Genomic DNA, 20,196 nt, shown 5'->3' with positions numbered 1-20,196 from the left:
ATACTGAGTAAACAACATTTAAGTCTAATGTCCACTTAATCTTTAAAATTTGGCCATATCTTTACCACAAAAATGCTATAGCAACAGCAATTTAATGAATATGTGCACATCAAAACGTGTAAACTCAGAGAGTTTAAACTTTTATTTTATAATAGCCAATAAAGGCTTTTCTATTGATTATCGAGAGTGGTATGAATACTTTTGGACATGCCACTTTTTGTTCAAATGTAAATAAAAGATGAGAAATCTTTTTTCCACAATGATGCCTCTTGTACATCGTCTTATTATCTTTTGGGAGAAGCCTGTGTCCTTTCCGGTCCAAAAAAAAAAAAAACTTGCTGGCTGCATAAAAGTAACTTTAAGTCAGAATCTGCCAGGGGTATGAATAATTTTGGGCTTGACTGTGTAATGCAGTCTTGGAAAACATTCTAATAATGCGTTTCATGGATTCTCGTCTGTGTGTAACTTGCCATTTTTTCTTATTACTTGGGAAAATAGTTTCAAAGTGAATCCTACACCACATTTTTTTCAATGCACATGTGATTTCCACACAAATGCATGCCTGTGCATGCATCTGCATTGAAATGAGCATCACTGTGTGCAGTGTCTCTGTGTGCATCTGTGTGTTTTTAATCTTCGTGTGGTGGCTGTGGCTCTGCCCTCTGCTGCCCCGCTCAGAGATCAGCGCTCTAATAAGCTGTCGGATTGTTTGGCCATCACAGTTTCTCTGCATTTCAAACAGTTTCCAGGAAGAAAAATAATGGGTCGAGGATTAAACGAAGCTTGAAGCGGGTCTTATGATGCCTGTGGTTTGAATCAAACCGAAATCTTAGTTTAGCTGTCCCTTGTGTTGTAGTTAGTGCTTCTTGCTATTAGTATTGCTTATATAGTACTTAGTTCTGGGGATTTTAACAAACCCATTGCAGTAAACGTTAGCGTGTAACTCGATTTGCAATAATACTTGTACACAAAGGCTATTACCAATGTTATTTTAATACCATTGAGATATTATTTTTTTATTAATGCACTACCAGTCAAAAGTTTTTTATTTTTAAGATTTACATTTTTTTTTTTTTAAGGAAGTTTCTTTTGCTCACCAAGGCTGCATTTATTCGATCCAATGCACTGCAAAAACAGTACAATTCTGAAATATTTTTACTATTTAAAGTAACTGTTTTCTATTTGAATATATTTTAAAGTGTAATTTATTCCTGTGATTTCAAAGCTGAATTTTCAGCATCATTACTCTAATTCCATGATCCTTCAGAAATCATTCTAATATTCTGACTTGCTGCTCAAAAAACATTGATTATTATGAATTTTTTTCTGGTCTCTTTATCACTTTATCACTTTTGATGAATTTGAATCATCTTTACTAAATAAAAGTAATCATTTCTATAATTTCCTTCCTCCCAAAAATATACTGATTCCAAGGTGTGTGAATGGTACATAGTGTATAATGTTACAAAAGCTTTTTTATTTCAGATAAATGCTGGTCTTTGGATCTTTCTATTCATCAAAGAATCCTGAAAAAATATACTCAACTGTTTTAAAAGATTGATGATATTAATAATGATAAAAATGTTTCTTGAACAACATATTAGAATGATTTCTGAAGGATCATGTGACACTGAAGACTGGAGTAATGATGCTAAAAATTCAGCTTTGAAATCACAGGAATAAATTACGTTTTAAAATATATATAAATAGAAAGCAGTTATTTTAAATATTAAAAATAATTCAAAATTGTGCGGTTTTTGCTGTGCTTTGGATCAAATAAATGCAGGCTTGGTGAGCAAAAGACTGTTTTTTTATCATTTTTAATATTATTTTAATTTTAGTTTACAATTGTTGTTGTTTTGTAATTTATTATTATTGTTATGTCTAGTTTTTATTCCTTTTTATTTAGCAGTTTTAGCTTCAGTAGATTTTAGTAGGTCAGACTAGAAATATTGCTTTGGCAAATATAGCAAAAAAAAAACGTTTTGTAATTTCAGTTAAAGTTTATTTTATTTCAAGTAGTGAATTTTTTTTATATGATTTCCATTTTTCATTTTACTTATATATAATAACCCTGGCTATTACTTTTTAAGTTGTCAGACTTTCGTTTCATCAGAGTTTTACCTGATAGGCAATTGAAATCTACTTTTGCATATTTATAGAATACTTTCTTATATTTCTTATATTACGAATGCATGGCTATGTGTGCACATGCAATCTTACAGATGAAATCTTTACATTTGCAATTTTTTTCTGACATTTCTTCAAAACTCTCATTATTCATGACAACCTAAACCTGTGGCGTCTGTGAATTTCTCACTCACATTGATGCAAATTCAATTGGAGATTCATTAGCCATGAAAACAAGGCCTGCCTCAAAGCGATCGAGCAGTTCTGCATGAATATCTCATGAGCAGTCAGTGTGAATGGTGGCTTTGCATTGGGAGACTGAATTTATAGCCTGCTGGATCAATCCATGTTCAAAATGGAAGCTACACTATGGGCTCTAACCGCTCTCTCTCTCTCTGGCAGAAACCACTTTTCCACAGCTATAAAAGCTCATATGCAGGATGAATGGGGATGATGTTTAATATAATAATGCTCATGCTCATAAATGCTCATGGCTGTTAGCTCGAGCCAGCCAACTTGAGCCTCGTTGAGCTTCCCAATAGACTTTACAGTTTGTAGAAGTGTAATCTGATGTTTAGAACTTGATTTAATTATTAAATCATGTTTTTGAATTTAGTATTATTACTTTAATTGAACGTTACCATATGTGACCCTGGACCACAAAACCAGTCAGTTTTTCCAAATTCAGATTTATAATTGAGATAATCTCAAGATGAGGAAATTAGCTTTCTGTTGATGTATGGTTTGTTAGGACAGTATTTGGCTGAGATATATCTATTTGAAAATCTGGAATCTGAGTGTGCAAAAAACTCAAAATATTAAGAAAATAAGGTCTTAGCAATGCATATTATTAATCAAAAAGTTTTGATATATTTACAGTAGGATATTTACAAAATATCTTTATGGAACATAATCTTTACTTAATATCTTAATGATTTTGGGATAAAAATCGATCATTTTGACCCATATGGTATTACTACAAATATAACCATGCTACCTAAGACTGGTTTTGTGGTCCAGAGTCACATATGAAGCACATTTTAGGTTACCTGACAAAGCATGTTTGTGTAAGTGAAGCTTGAAGAAAGTTTGATGCTTGAATCCCAGACTTTGTTTCAGCAGGACAAAATATTAAATACATTAGAAATAATAAAAATGACAAAAACAATACAATTACTGAAACTTTTCAAATTTAAGTGAAAAATTATTTTAAAATAATAAATAAAAATAATTTAGTAATAATAAAAATGACAAAAAACAGCACAATTACTAACACCTTTGCATTTAAGATAAAAAAAATAATTAATTAAAAATAAAAATGACAAAAGCAACAAAATTACAGAAACTTCTACATTAAGTGAACAAACATATAAAAAGTATAATCAAAAATAATAAAAATGACAAAAAGAACACAAGTACTAAAACTTTTCAAAGTGGAAAAAAAATAAAGATAATAAAAATAAATTAAAAATAACAAAAACAAGAAAATTGCTTAAACTTTCACATTAAGTGGGGAAAAATATATAAAATAAAAAAATAAAAAAATAAAATAAATATATTTAATAATTGGAAAACATTTTAAATATAAAAAATAATTGAAAAATAATAAAATGACGAAAAGTACAAAATTACTGAAACTCTCATATTTAAGTGGAAATTCTTTTTTAAACAATAAAAAATGTAAAAAAAAATAAATAAATAATAAATGACAAAATCCAACAAAATGACTAAATCTCTAATTCAAGGTGAAAAATATAAAAAAAGAACAAATATTTAACAAAAAATGTAAACCAAAAATATAGTATGACGAAAATAAAAATGACAAAAACAACACAATTACTAAAACTTTTGCATCTAGTGAAAAAAATAAAGATAATAAAAATGTATTAAAAATTATAAAAAAAGACTGAAACTTTCACATTAAAAAAAAGAAAAAAATACAAAACCACAATTACTAAAACTTGCGCTGAAACATAAGTGATATTTAAGAAATATTTTAAATAAAATGACAATAAAATAATACAAATGTTGTTGATAAAACGACAAAATTACTGACACTTTCAAATTTAAGTGAAAATTCTTTTTTTAAACAATAAAAAAATTAAAAAAAAAATTTAAATGACAAAACCCAACAAAATGACTAAATCTCTAATTCAAGGTGAAAAATATAAAAAAGAACAAATATTTAACAAAAAATGTAAACCAAAAATATAGTACTACATCAATGATGCTAAAATAACACTGACCCTTTTGTTTTAAATTCAGATTGTTTAACTTTTTTTTCTAGACAGCAATGAAATTAATTTAAGAGCAAAGAGACTTTACAGAAATTTGTATACTTTTCTATTATAGAATATAAATAGATCATATACTATAGATTTTTTTACATCATCTGAAGGCTGAGGAAATAACCTTTCCATTGATGTATAGTTTGTTAGGATAGGGCAGTATTTGAAACTATTTGAAAATCTGTAACCTGTGGGTGCTAAAAATTCCAAATATTGAGAAAATTGCCTTTAAAGTTGTCCAAATGAAGTTCTTAGCAATGCATATTACTAATCAAAAAAATACGTTTTGATATATTTACGGTAGAAGATGTACAAAATATCTTCATGGAACATAATCTTTATTTAATATCCTGCTTTTTGGCATAAATGAAAAATCAATAATTTTGACCCATATGCTATTGCTACAAATATACCAAATATTTTGTGGTCCAGAGTCACATATGAAGCACATTTTAGGTTACCTGACAAAGCATGTTTGTGCAAGAAAAGCTTGATGAAAGTTTGATGCCTGAATCCCAGACTTTGTTCCAGTAGGAGAGACTTTGTAAGGGTGAATAAACAAATGGTTTTCCAGTATTTGAAGCGTGTATGAGGTGAGGCAAAAATAATCTGCTGAAGTTTCTCATGAAATGATTTTGCTTTGCTGAACTTGACTGGCAGCCGCTGACACGGGTGGCTGTGTGCATCCAATCAAACGTCATGTTCCACCCACATGTCTTGAGACATCTGTCAATCCCGGCAGAAACGAGCTTTGTGTGCCGAGCGTTAAGGACAGCTATTGTTGCCGTGCTTCTGATGGACGGCTTTATCTCCCTGGATCTTGAACACAAGCCTGTTATGGTTTTCCATCTTAAATCTTTCTATAGTGATTTGCATGCAGAAAATGACTGGCTGTGTAAATATACTCCCTAGTAAGATTTCTTATAAGGTTAATATTGTTAACAAAAACTAAAAGCATAAAAACATTGTTACTTAAATACACACAAAATTAACATTAACTGAAATAAAATAAAATAAAATACAACAACTTATTTTATTTATGCTAGTTGCCAAGTTAGTCAAGGTAGTTCATGTGGAAAATTAATAAATACTGTACCGACTTATTTTTAAAAAACAAAATAACAAAAATCGCAAGAGCACAACAATATTACTTAAACTTTAACTAAAATTAAAGTAAAAAAAAAACAATATTAAAAAACCTTGAAGTTACTTTATTTAAACTTTTCCTAATTTTGTGTTGTTTATGTTGTACTAAAATAATTAATTTGATGTAGATATTTTTGTTATAAAAAAATTCTTATAATAAAAAGTTAAAATTTAAGTTAAAGTAAAAAAAATAAAATAAAAATACAAATACAAATAAATTAAACATGATACAATGACAAGCAACTAAATTACTAAAACTTTTAAATTTAATAAAAAATAAAAAATATTTCAAAAAACATTAAAATAAATAAAAATTGCAAAAACAACACGATTACTAAAACTTTCAAATTTAAACAAAAAAACATTTGAAAAATAACAATAGAATAAATTAGAAATAAACAAATGACAAAGACAACACAATTACTGAAGCTTTTGCATTTAAGTGAAACCAATATTTAAAAAAGAAAATAAATTAAAAATAATAAAAATTGCTCAATTGCAATTACTAAAACGTGCGCATGTAAGTAAAAAAATGTAAAAATATAAATTACAAATAATTAAAAATGACAAAAACAATTACTAAAACTTTAGCTTTTAAGTAGAAATAAATAATAAAAATGACAAACTAAATTAATGACATTTTTTTAAATTTAAGTGAAAAAAATATTTTTGTAAATTATAAAAATTACAAAAACAACATAATTACTAAAACTTTCGCATTTAAGTGAAAAAAATATTTTAAAAAGATAAAATAAATTATAAATAATAAAAATGACAAAACAACACAATTACTAAAACTTTCGCTTTAAGTAAAAAAAATATTTTTAAAAGATAAAATAAATTATAAATAATAAAAATTACAAAACAACACAATTGCTAAAACTTTCGCTTTTAAGTGAATTTTTTTTTAAATAATAATGGCAAAAACGTCAATTACCGAAACTTTCTAATTTAAGTGAAAAAAAAATATAATAAAAATTACAACACAACAATTAATAAATCTCTAATTCAAATTGAAAAAAAGAACAAATATTATACAAAAAATATAATATTATATATAAAAGAATATAATAACCTATATCAGTGATGCTTAAATAATAGATTGTTTTAATTCAATTTGCTTTAACTGTTTTTTCTTTTTCTTTTTCTTTTACATAGCAGTGAGATTAAATTAAGAGCAAAGAGACTTTACAAAAAATGACAAAAAATAATTTATGACTTTCACTATAATTGATAAACCTCTGAGCAATAAAGTTGTCTTCTGATTGAACACAATTGAAAACGTCAGTGTCTTATACCAAACTAGTCATGTTGAGTCAGATTGAGGCTTACGAGTGTGATTAGAGATCAGGTGTCAGGATGAACGGGGAGCGGTTGGGGTTTGGGCTTTCCTTTTTATCTGCAGGCAGCTGTCAAAACCTTGAGTGGAAAATGTTAATCTTCCCGTGTGATTGCATTGACCCCAAAGCATCGATGGCACGCCGTCGCTGTGTGATTGTCATGGTGACGGACGTCCAGCCACCTTGCCGGTGCCAATTGCTTTCACGCTAGAAAACTCTACCTGAGCCGCCGGACGCAGGTGGGATGCAGCTGCAGTTTGTGCATCTGTAATACCCACTACTGTCATATTTGGATACAGAGTTACAAAAATTTACAGATAGTTTAGTCACCCCCTTGTCATCCAAGATGTCTTTCTTTCTTCAGTTGTAAAGAAATTATGTTTTTTGAGGAAAGCATTTCAGGATTTCTCTCTATATAGTGGACTTCAATGGTGCCCCCGAGTTTGAACTTTCAAAATGCAGATTAAATGCAGCTTCAAAGGGCTCTAAACGATCCCAGCCAAGGAAGAAGGGTCTTATCTAGTGAAACAATCGATTATTTTATTTTATTTTATTTTATTTTATTTTATTTTATTTTAACCTCAAATGCTCATCTTGTCTAGCTCTGTGTCAACTCTGTGTAATAATAAAAATAAAAAATAAAAATTACTGAAACTTTCTAATTTAGGTTAAATAGGTTTAGGTTGAACAGCAAAATTACTAAACTACACAATTACTAAAACTTTTGCATGTAAGTGGGAAAAAAACACTTAAAAAATTAATTTAAAAAAATTATAAAATAAATTAAAAATAATAAAAATGACAAAAACAGCAAAATTACTAAAACGTTCTAATTTAAGTGAAAAAATATTTAAGTTTTGTTTTAAATAATAAAATGGACAAAAACAGCAAAATTACTGAAACATTCTAATTTAAGTGAAAAAATATTTAATAAATTAAAAATAATAAACATCATAAAAACACAAAATGACCAAATCTCTAATTCAAAGGGAAAACCAAATATTTAAAAAATGATTTAAAATAAACAAATATTAAACAAATAAATGTTAACAAAAACTGATGCTACAATAACACTAATCTACCAAATTGCTAAATTACACAATTACTAACACTTTTGCATTTAAGTGAAAAAAGATTTAAAAAATACAAAAATAAATTTTAAATAATAAAAATGACAAAAACAGCAAAATTACTGAGACTTTCCAATTTAAGTAAAAAAAATATTTTAATATAAGTGAAATTTATGTAAATTTTTAAGTACATTTATTTTCAATTTAAGTGAACAAAAACGATTACAAAAATAAATTAAAAATAAAAAAATGACAAAAACACAAAATTATTGCATCTTTAATTCAAATGGAAAACAAAATATAAAAAAATTCAATTTTTTCAAAATAAACAAAAACTATAATACTACATTAGTAATGCTAAAATAATACTTATAATTTTGTTTTAATTACTAAATTGCTAAATTACACAATTACTAAAACTTGCATTTAAGTGAAAAAAGATTTTAAAAATACAAAAATAAATTTGAAATAATAAAAATGACAAAAAACAGCAAAATTACTGAAACTTTTCAATTTAAGTAAAAAAATGTAAAAATATTAAAATAAATCAAAAAGTAATAAAAATTATAAAAACAAAATTACTAAATCTATAATTCAAAGGGAAAACAAAATATTAAAAAATGATTAACAATAAACAAATATTAAATATAAAATCTTAACAAAAACTAAAATACTGCATTGCTGATGCTAAAATAACAATGATCCTTTTGTTTTAATTATTAAATTGCTAAATTACACAATTACTAAAACTTCTGCATTTAAGTGGAAAAAATGATTAAAAAAATGACAAAGTAGCAAAATTACAAAATCTCTAATTCAAAGGGAAAACAAAATATTAAGAAATAATTAAAAATAAACAAATATTAAATAAAAAAAAAACTATACTACTACATTGGTGATGCTAAAATAACACTAATCATTTTGTTTTAATTACTAAATTGCTAAATTACCCAATTACTAAAGCTTCTGCATTTCAGTGAAAAGAAATAATAATAAAAATTTCAATTACTGAAACTTTCCAATTTTAGTGAATGTTTTTTTAAATACTAAATTGCTAAATGATTACTAAAACGAAAATATTTAAAAAATAATTTACAATAAACAAATATTAAACATGAACTTTAAAAAATGTTAACAAAAAATATATAGTACATCAATATGATGCTAAAATATCACTGATTGTTTAATTGTTTTAAATTCAAGTTGTTTAACTGTTTATTTCTAGACAGCAATGAATAAATTAAGAGCAAAGAGACTTTACAAAAAAGACCTAATTAGCTATAATTTTTAAACTTCTGAGTAATAAAGTTGGAAACAGGTCAATACATTTAGGGTTTGTCGAAAAACTCCCATCTCATTTTCGAATTTTTTGTTCTGGAAGTGAACTACTCCTTTAACATATGAATATCATAAATATATACACAAACATGTAAATTACCACAGAGTAACGAACTACCACATAGCATAATGTTTACCTTGCAGTCCTTATAGGATCACAGACAGATCAAATCAATGTGGTAATGTTTCAACAGCATATCTGTGAGCACAAATCTGAAACCAATGAATCAATTGAATCTGTGACCTTTAGCACCCATCAGTAAACTGCATCGCATCTTACTTGGGATTTCAATAATCTGACCTGTGACCCAGTGACTGTAATTAAAAAGCGTAACCATACGCCCTTGACATTTAGCTGACTAATACTAATAATTTTGCTGTTATTTAATGATATAGCTTTTCCTCTCCATTAGAATGTCCTCAGACAGTCTAATTGTTTTAACAGACACATCAAGCACCGGAGAGCATTTGAGTGGTTTGGTTTAAAAGTCTTTCCTGGAAGAGCGTTATTGAAGATGGGTTTGATAAGACTAACAGCTTCAGTTAATCAATCAGCCTTAAAAGCTTAATTAATCAAGATCAGTCTTACAAACACAAGCTTCAGACACTTCTGAACATCTACAACAAATAAAGAAAAAAAATAATTAGACATGATTTTTCATTCATATTTCTAAAAATAATAATAAAACAAATAATAAAAATTACAAAAACAACACAGTGAATAAAACTTTCAAATTTAAGTGAAAAAAAAAAGTGACAAAAGCAACACAATTACTAAAACGTTCAAATTTAAGTGAAGAAAATATTTAAAAAATAATAAATTAAATAAAAAAATGATTAAAAAGTAGACAATCAACACAATTTCTAAAACTTTCAAATTTAAGTGAGAAAATATTAATAAAAGTGACAACAGCAACACAATTAATACAAATTTCAAATTTAAGTGAAAAGATATAAAAAATAATAAATTAAATAATATTATAAATAATAAATAATAAAAATAGCAAACAGCACAATTACTACAACTTTCAAATATAAGTGGAAAAATTTAAAAAATATTAAAATGAACAAAAATGACAAAAACAACAGTTACTAAAACGTTCAAATTTAAGTGAAAAAAATGTAACATAATTTAGTTTTTGTTGAACAATTGCTGTTAAATTGTCTAGGTTTCATGATTTCAATTAATTAGACATGCTTTTTTATTCATATTTCTAAAAAATAATAATAATAAAAAAATGACAAAAACAACGCAGTTACTAAAACTTTCAAATTTGAGTGAAAACTAAAAAAAATAATAATAATAAAAGTAACAAAAGCAACACAATTACTAAAACGTTCAAATTTAAATGAAAGAAAATGTAACATAAAATTTAATTTTTGTTAAACATTTAATAAATTGCTGTTAAATTGTCTAGGTTTCATGATTTCAATTAATTAGACAAGCTCTTTATTCATATTTCTAAAAAATAATAAATAAAAATTACAAAAATTACAACAACGAAACAACAAAATTTCTAAAACTTTCAAATTTAAATGAAAAAAAAGTAAAAAAAAGTACATAAACAAATAAAAAAATAATAAAAATGACAAAACAACACAATTACTAAAATTTTTTAATTTTAGTTAAAAAATATTTAAAAAATAATAAATAAAATACACTTAAAATAATAAAATTGAAAAAACAACATTTACTAAAACTTTCAAATTTAAGTGAAAAAATATTTTAAAAATAATAAATAAATTTAAAATAATAAATATAAAAAAATTAAAAATTAATTAAATATAATAAAAATGACAAAAACAACACAATTACTAAAATGTTTAAATTTAAGTAAAAAAGTAAACAAAAATGCTATTTTTGTTAAACTTTTAATAAATTGCTGTTAGGTGTCATGACTTTAATTAATTAGACATGCTATTTGATTAATATTGCTATAAAAAAACAATTGCTAAAACTTTCAAATTTAAGTGAAAAAAAAATCTAAAAATTAAAATGTCAAAAACACAATTAATAAAACTTAAAAAATGAATAATAAAAAATGAAATAAATTCAAAACAATAGAAATGACAAAACACAATTACTAAAACTTTCAAATGTAAGTGGGAAAAAATTTTAAAATAATACAAATGACAAAACAAATTTAAGCGAAAGAAAAACTAAAAATACATTTTAAAAAATGACAAAAACAACACAATTACTAAAACTTTCAAATTTAAGGGTAAAAAACTAAACATAATTTATTTTTTGTAAAACTTTTAATAAATTGCTGGTAAATTGTGTGGGTTTCATGATATTAATTAATTAGACATGCTTTTTGATTTATATTTCTAAAAAAAAAGTTAATAAAAATTATAAAATTGAAAAAAACAACAACAACACAATTACTAAAACTTTCAAATTTAAGTGGAAAAAAATGTCATTTTTGTTAGATTTAAAAAAATTCTTAATGCAACCATTAAAACTAAAAATACATAATAAAAATGACAAAAAACAACACAATTTCTAAAACATTCAAATTTAAGGGTAAAAAAACAAAACATAAAAATTAAATTTTTGTAAAACTTTTAATAAATTGCTGGTAAATTATGTGGGTTTCATGATATTAATTAATTAGACATGCTTTTTGATTTATATTTATTAAAAAAATAGTAATAATAATTAAAATAGGAAATAAAATAATAAAAATGGAAAAAACAACACAATTACTAAAACTTTCAAATTTAAGTGGGAAAAAAATGAAAAAAATGTAATTTTTGTTAAATGTAAAAAAATAATAATATTTCTTAATGCAACCATTAAAACAGAGTCTAGAAAATTTTTAATGGAAAAAACTGAATCCTGAAAAATTGAAACCGAAAAACTGAATTTGGGAAAAAATAAAACGGATTTCATAGCGCCCTAACATTTGGTAAGATTTATTTATTTATTTATTTTTAAGCTCTCTTATTCTTACTGTGGCTGCATTTATTTAATTAAATATACAGTAAAAACTGTAATGTGATAAATTATTACAATTCAAAATAACTTTCCTATTTGAATATATTTTAAAATGTAATTTAGTTCTGTGATCAAAGCTGAATTTTCAGCATCATTACTCCAATCTTCAGTGTCACATGATCCTTCGGAAATCATTCTAATATGCTGATTAGCTGCTCAAGAAAGTCTATTATTATTAATTTTACAAGCAGTTGTGCTGCTTAATTTTTTATTTATTGATTAGTTTTTACCCCAAATGGTATATACACACACAAAATATAAATAAGCCATTAAGGTACTTTCTAGTTGCATCATCTCTGGATTTATGTTTTTATGTTTTCAGGGAGGGAAATTTAATATTGATCTTTGTTTTGCAGAATTAAGTGCTGAATTTGTCATGCCGATGCTGGCTGGTGCTCTCAGATAATTGCTTTGTAAAACAAACAGCCGTTAAGTTATGTTTTTAGAATGAATGTAAGAGCGCGTGTGCTTGTTTTGCAGATTGCGATGCTTGGTGAAACAGTTGGAGAGAGGAGAGGCGTCTCTCGTGGACCTCAAGAAAAACCTGGAATATGCTGCCACTGTTTTAGAATCCGTCTACATTGAGGAAACAAGGTAAAGTATGGATTTTACACTGCTATTTTACTTTCCCACTCCTTGGTGCGAAAAATATGAAACATAACCACAGGCAATCAAGCTAAAATTATATCTATACAAAAAATATTGATTGTAATACTGCTACGCCATTCCAAGCATATTGGTTTTCTCATGCTGTTTCATGAAAGCCATCAGTTGCAAAGTAAGTGCTTGGACTATGTTGTACATTTATGATTAATATTCATCTCCAGGCTGTTTTATTCTCTTCGCAAATGTTTGACTCCACTGTATTGCTCACGAAGCCAACGCATTATTCAGTCTTTCCATGTAAGATGCTGATCCAGCTTTTCCACACAATCTCTAAATGGAGTCATTGTAAAGGGAAAATTGTCAAATTGGTCCAGGATCAATCTAATGGAGCCTTAAGCTGTTCACTCGTGCAGAAAGAGGTCAATTCAATTAGCAGTTAAAGATCTGTGTGCTTCAGTCCCAAGATTGTTTGATTGAGTGAGCGGCCAGTTGAAGGGTCGCAGGGGGCAACGCTGCTGCTCTGTCCTTCAGCAAGACCTTCAGTAAAAGATTTTTCGTTAAAGATGTAGATATGTTTAACACTAACAGACATGCAGTATCATGTTCCTTTCTTGCTTTTGGTACTTTTTTAATGTGAATGCAATGGTATATGAATATAATACTCAAACAGTCTATGCTATTAAAAATGTATTATAGCATAGTTGTTTACCATTGAGGGTAATAATTTTCTCAAATGAAATATAAGGACCATTGAGATTTTTTGGATTGCAATATTTTCATTGGGGCATATTTTGTCTTATTTAAACACAATAAATTAATAAATAATTATATTTTACTTGTGATATATAGTCTATTTAATAAAATGAATGCATTTAATTGTCATTTAATGAATAATATGTAATATTTTCTACACATATGCGCACGCACACACACACACACACACACACACACACACACACACACACACACACACACACACACACACACACACACACACACACACACACACACACACACACACACACATTAAATATATAATGCATTTCACTATTTTTTGTAATAAATTAAAAATATATTTATTAGACTCATTTAAGTGCAATGTAATAAAACATTTTCCAGTCATAAGAATAATGGCTATTACTACTACTACTGCTACTACTAATAATAATAATAATAATAATAATAATATGTTATTAAAATAATGCTATTTTGCCTTATTTAAACTAAAAAAATACAAAACTATAAATGTTGATTTTATTTTATAATTTTTGTGATAAATAGAATAATTCATTAAATTCATGTACTTAATTGTGATTTAATGAATATTATTCACTGAATAATAAAATATTAATGAATATTATGTCATATTGTCTACACACACACATTGTATATATATAAAATGCATTTCATTATTACTTTTATTTTTTGTATTTGCTGTACTGCTGATGTATGTATTAACTTTATTTTATGTACATTCATATATATATTACAGTAATTTTGATGTAATAAACATTTTCCAGTTATTAGAATCCCCACTGGGAATAAAGGCAATTGCAAATAATAATAACGATGATAATAATAATAAGTTATTAAAATAATAATATTTTGTCTTATTTACACAGAATATACAGAAAACACAAAAAATTATTAACTATTCTATATATCACACATTATTTATTCATATTTATTTCATGTACATTTATATTTATTACAGTCATTTAAAAATGTAATACAATTATAATAAAAAATAATTAAATGTAAAATAAATAATAATATTAATACTAATATTAATATAAAAATATAAAAATAATAATATTAATAATAATAATAATAATAATAATAATAATAAATTACTAAAATAATAATATTTTGTCTTTTTTAAACCAAAAAATTAAGGAATTTTCTACTTGTGATATATAGAATGTTTCATAAAATTATTTGTTAATTGTCACTTAATTGTCATTTAATGAATATTTTGTAATATATAATAATTTAGGTTGATTCTTCATTTTAAGTGCAATGTAATACAATATTTTCCAGTCTTGAGAATCACTATTGGGAATAACGGAAATTTAAAAAAAGAGAGAATAATACTAGTAATACTAAACTAGTTGTAAAATAAATGATAAAAATACATAAATTCATAGAATAATAGTAAGTTCTTAAAATAATAATATTTGGCTTATTTAAACACAAATTTTTACTTGTGATATACAAAATATTTGATAAAAGTCATGTACTTATTTGCCATTTAGTGAATATTATATAATATTTTCTACATGCGCACACACACACACACACACACACACACACACACACACACACACACACATGCAAATGACATTACAAGACATTTTGGCTAGAAATCATGTTTAAATCAAATTTATTGTCACAATGTGAATTACGCAAAATATAATGGACATGTTTTCACCAGGATAAAACTGACTGCTAAATGAATAAATAAAAGTGTGGACATGAAAGCATACTGAGCACCTCATTGAGAGCACAGAAACGAACACCTGCGCTATGAAACGAGCCAAAAACTTCTTTATCAGTGCCATTTAATTCCTGCTCAATGATAGTATTTAATGTCTCTGCGGGGCGAAGCAGCGCTCCATCACAGCGCTCAACTACCAAATATCTTTTTATTTTGACGAGCAGAGGAAAATAACAGATGTGAACATCTAGACATAAAGCTTATGGAATTATGTAACTTGAACGTCATTGCGGCCCGGGATTACGACAAACCCGCTCGCATACCAAACCACAGAGACCACCGGTCCGGTCTAAACACATTCATATTCACTCTGTCATTTATCTGTTGTGGATTTAAATCTGTCATTAGAGCTTGTCTGGATTCACAGATGTCACTGCGAAGATGCTTTTAGTGGTGAAAAATCGTTAAATGTCAATTTCCTTATTTACTGCACACATACGGATGAGTGGTGGATTCTTAGGTCTTGGCTCGAGCATCAATGTCAGTTTAAGTTAAGTTTAAATAGTTGTTTATCCTCCATGCTCAACAGCTACCTCTCACAGCTGATATTTTAAGTGGTGATGGTGTGTATAAAGTTTCTTGCCCCCCCCCCCCCCCTGTTTCTTTAAGGCGATTGGTCGATACTGAGGATGAGCTCAGCGATATCCAATCGGATTCTGTGCCCTCTGAGGTCCGTGATTGGCTGGCCTCCACCTTCACCCGGCAGATGGGGCTGATGCTGCGACGGACTGAAGAAAAGCCGCGATTTCGCAGCATTGTACACGCAGTGCAGGCTGGGATATTCGTGGAGAGGTGGGGTTATATATGTTTGCATTTTAATTTTTCATTTCTTTGATAACAATTAGAACAATTTAAAACTCTTTTTAACGTTTTAATTCTAGTTTTCAATGTCAAACTCATTCCTTTCAAAACATAAATGTTATATTATTGCTTATATACACTATCAGTCAAAAGTTTTTGAACAGTAAGATTTGTAATGTCTGCATTTATTTGATCTATTATTATTTAAAACAATATTTAAAACAGTTGAGTACATTTATTTTCAGGATTCTTTGATGAATAGAAACATCCGAAGATCATTTGTCTGAAATAAAAACTGTTGTAACATTATACACTATACCATTTAAAAGTTTGGAGTCTTTATATAATATATATATATTTTTAATTATAGAAATTAATGCTTTTATTTAGCAAGGATGCTTTAAATTGCTTAAAAGTGATGATGAAGACATTTATAATTCTTTTGAACTTTCTATTCATCAAAGAAACCTGAAATCGTCCTACTCAGCTGTTTTCAGCATCATCATAATAATATTAATAATTCACTTTTTTATTTGTATATATATTTGTATTTTTATTTGTATATTGTACATTGGTTGTTGCTGTTTCATTTATTACATTTGTAGTTATTTCATAGTTATTTTTCATATTTATATAAATAAATAAATAAATATATTATTATTATTATTATTATTATTATTATTATTATATTACCCTAGTTTATACTACCTTACTTTTTTTACTTTCTATACAGCTTAAAAAAAAATGCATCATTCATTCATTCATTCATTCATTATTATTATTATTATTATTATATTACCCTAGTTTATACTACCTTACTTTTTTTACTTTCTATACAGCTTAATTTATTAATGAATTTATTAAGATTATTTCTGCTTTAGTTTTAGTGGTTTAGTACTTTAACCTAAACTTTTATATGTTTCTAATTTTTGTTTGTTAATATATGGACTTAGAATTTAAATTTAATTATTTAAAAAATATTTTTATAATATTTTAAAAAATAAAATTAGTTTAAGTTTTTGTAATTTAGTTTTGTGCTTTTGTATTTCTTGATTTTTTTTTTCAGTTTTTTTTCATATATATATTTTTTCACACACACACATATATATATATATATATATATATATATATATTTATATACTAACCTACTTTATTTTATTTTCTGCTTTCTAAATAGCTTTAGTCAATTTATTATCGCTTATATGGCTTTAATTTGAATGATTTTCGTACTTCACTTGTAAACGCATTTATTTCAGTTAAGCAACATTTCTAGTTTTCGTAAGCTGTTTTTATTTTGTTAATTTTTTATTTATCTAATATTTATTTTATTTCCACTTTATTTCAGTGACCAAAACTGATTTAAATAGTTACATATATAATATTAAAATATAAATTAAATATGAAATATGAACATCTTCCAGTGCTCATGAATCAGTTTGCTTCCTCTTTCCTCTTCAGGACAGGCAGCATTAAAGTCTTCTATAAAATGATTATAAATCTATGTGTTGAGCTGAGAATGAGTCAGCGTATGCATATACATCATCCTCCTGACAAGTCTGAATAACTACTATCACTGCCTCACCTCTCTCTCTCTCTCTCTCTCTCTCTCTCTCTCTCTCTCTCTCTCTCTCTCTCTCTCTCTCTCTCATCCGTTAGCATCGTTTCATTAAATTCTAATGCATTTCAGGCAACACTGCACAAGTAAATTGCTTTGACAAAGCATTTCCTTAAAGAAAGTACAGGTTGTCCTCTGCATTTGATGTTATGGGGTTTTGAAGGTGAAGATTAAGGCATTGTGTTTGGAGAGCCTGTGGTCTGTGCCGCTGCTTTCACTTGATGTTTTATCTCGTTCTAACAGAATGTACCGGCGAACCTCGAACATGGTGGGACTGAGTTACCCTCCGTCTGTCATAGCAGTGCTTAAGGTAAAACACACACCCACAGACGTTGGTTTATCTCTCAGCTTCTTTCTCTTTGTTTTCCTCTCCAAGTATCGTACACAAAAAAATATAAACTTAAAAAGCATATGTGTGTTTGTTCAACTCTGTGACTACTTTTGGCCATGTGGACTTAAGAAAATACATTTTTTAAACTTTTCCACCACTAACATTCATGTACTGTGTATAAAAGCTTTCAGGAATTAAAAAATGGTTAACTCTTTTCTTTTGCCAAGGGTAATTAGATAGTTAGCAATTTATATATCCTAAATACACACAATAAAATATATAAAAGTGAACAGCTTTATTGGGAATGACATGGAAAAAAAAATAATTTATTTACTTATTTATTTATTTGATTTTTGTCATAATAATTGTATTATTAATTAATTTTTAACAAAATACATCATTAACATTTATATATTACTAAGAATGAAAAATATTTTTGATTAATTTATTTTGATATTAAAATTGAATAAAAATTTGTTATATTTAATAAAATGTAATTTTATTTAAACATTTTAATTAATATAATTAATACAAATAATAAAGTAAATTATATTAAGAAATTTAATACAATATTTAATTTGATCAATTCTTATTTATTCTAATTTATTTATTTAGTTATTGCTGTATATTAAGTGCCTTTTTTATTTATTTTATATTTTATATTATTGTGTTATAATAATATCATTGACTTTGAAAAACATATTTATCATACCATTTTTGAAACCACACCTCAGGTTATTTTATTTTATTTTATTTCTTCAAAATACAGACTTTATTTTAATATTGTCATTAATTCTTTGGGAGAAATAAAAATAGACAAAGATAAATCGTTGTTGTAGTTGTTATAAAGTAAGTATACAGACATACATTTGAGTTTAAAACCACAATATTAATTTAATTTAATTAATTTAATTTAATTTTTAGTGACTCATTTCATGTAAAGCTTTTCACTAACACCTTTTATTCCAGATAAACAGAAAAAAAGTATTTTATTTTATTTCTCTAAAGTACAGACTTCTCAGTCATGTTTTATTTAAAAATTGTCAATAGTTGTCATAAAGTAAGTGCATAGACATTAGTTTTAGTTTGAAACCACACATTTTATTTATTTATTTTACTTTATTTTCAGCTCATTTTATTTCAAGCTCTTCTCTGACATGTTTTCTTCCAGATAAAGTACACCACACTTTCATGAAATCCTTGTTAGTGGCAAAATTGTGTTTTCGTCATGGAAAATTGGAGAGATAATCATAATTTGTATAAAGGTGATTAATAATTTTCACAACAAATGTTTCAAGATGGATTTTCATAGTTTAAGATATCAGGTCTGAGAAAAGGGTAAAACAACACAAAATATACATTAAAAACATTGAAAATATAACTGAAGGCATAATACAGCATTTCAAGGCAGTTTTAATGTAACTAAAAAGAAAAGGTTAAAATGTAGAGACATTAAAGTTCCAAAAATATTAAATATATCATCTGTGTGTTAAGTTTGTGTGTGTGTTTCTTGTTCTCAGCATGTGGATAAGTGGTCTTTTGATGTATTTGCTCTGAACGAGTCGAGCGGTGACCACGCTCTCAAATTCATCTTTTATGAGCTCCTCACTCGATACGACCTCATCAGGCCGCTTCAAGGTGAGGAACAGCTCTTGTTGAAGTGAGTGCTGAGTGCCGTAATGGTCTTTTTCAGAGCTATTAACACCGTATCTCTGACAGATCCCCGTCTCAGCGCTCGTCTCATTTGTGGAGGCTCTGGAAGTGGGATACAGCAAGCATAAAAACCCCTACCACAACCTGATACACGCAGCCGACGTCACACAGACTGTACACTACCTGCTCCTCAAGACGGGGATGGTGGTAAGCTGAAACACACACAAACACAGAAAGATCACATCAGAGGTCCATGACTGCAGTCAATTAGGTCAAGAGGTCAAAAGGTCATGACAGATTGAATATTATAATGAATATAGTCCATTTCTAAAAAAAAATTTATGAGGAAGACATTTCCATTACACGCTGCAAAAGCTCAG

General features: G+C 26.8%; 1 protein-coding gene across 1 annotated transcript in view; it reads left to right on the top strand.

Moving 5' to 3' along the window:
* pde1cb (phosphodiesterase 1C, calmodulin-dependent b) overlaps positions 1–20,196 on the top strand; it is a 74,096-nt gene that overhangs the window by 29,411 nt on the left and 24,489 nt on the right. The window contains 6 exon segments of the mRNA XM_073848362.1: positions 12,794–12,907; positions 16,026–16,208; positions 18,076–18,142; positions 19,684–19,788; positions 19,790–19,801; positions 19,883–20,023. Of these exon segments, the coding sequence (XP_073704463.1) occupies positions 12,794–12,907; positions 16,026–16,208; positions 18,076–18,142; positions 19,684–19,788; positions 19,790–19,801; positions 19,883–20,023 (622 nt within the window).

The sequence above is a fragment of the Garra rufa genome, chromosome 10, assembly GCF_049309525.1.
Source record: "Garra rufa chromosome 10, GarRuf1.0, whole genome shotgun sequence".
NCBI lineage: Eukaryota > Metazoa > Chordata > Actinopteri > Cypriniformes > Cyprinidae > Garra > Garra rufa.
Note: the sequence above shows the minus strand (reverse complement) of the source record. Positions and strands in the feature narration are given on the sequence as shown.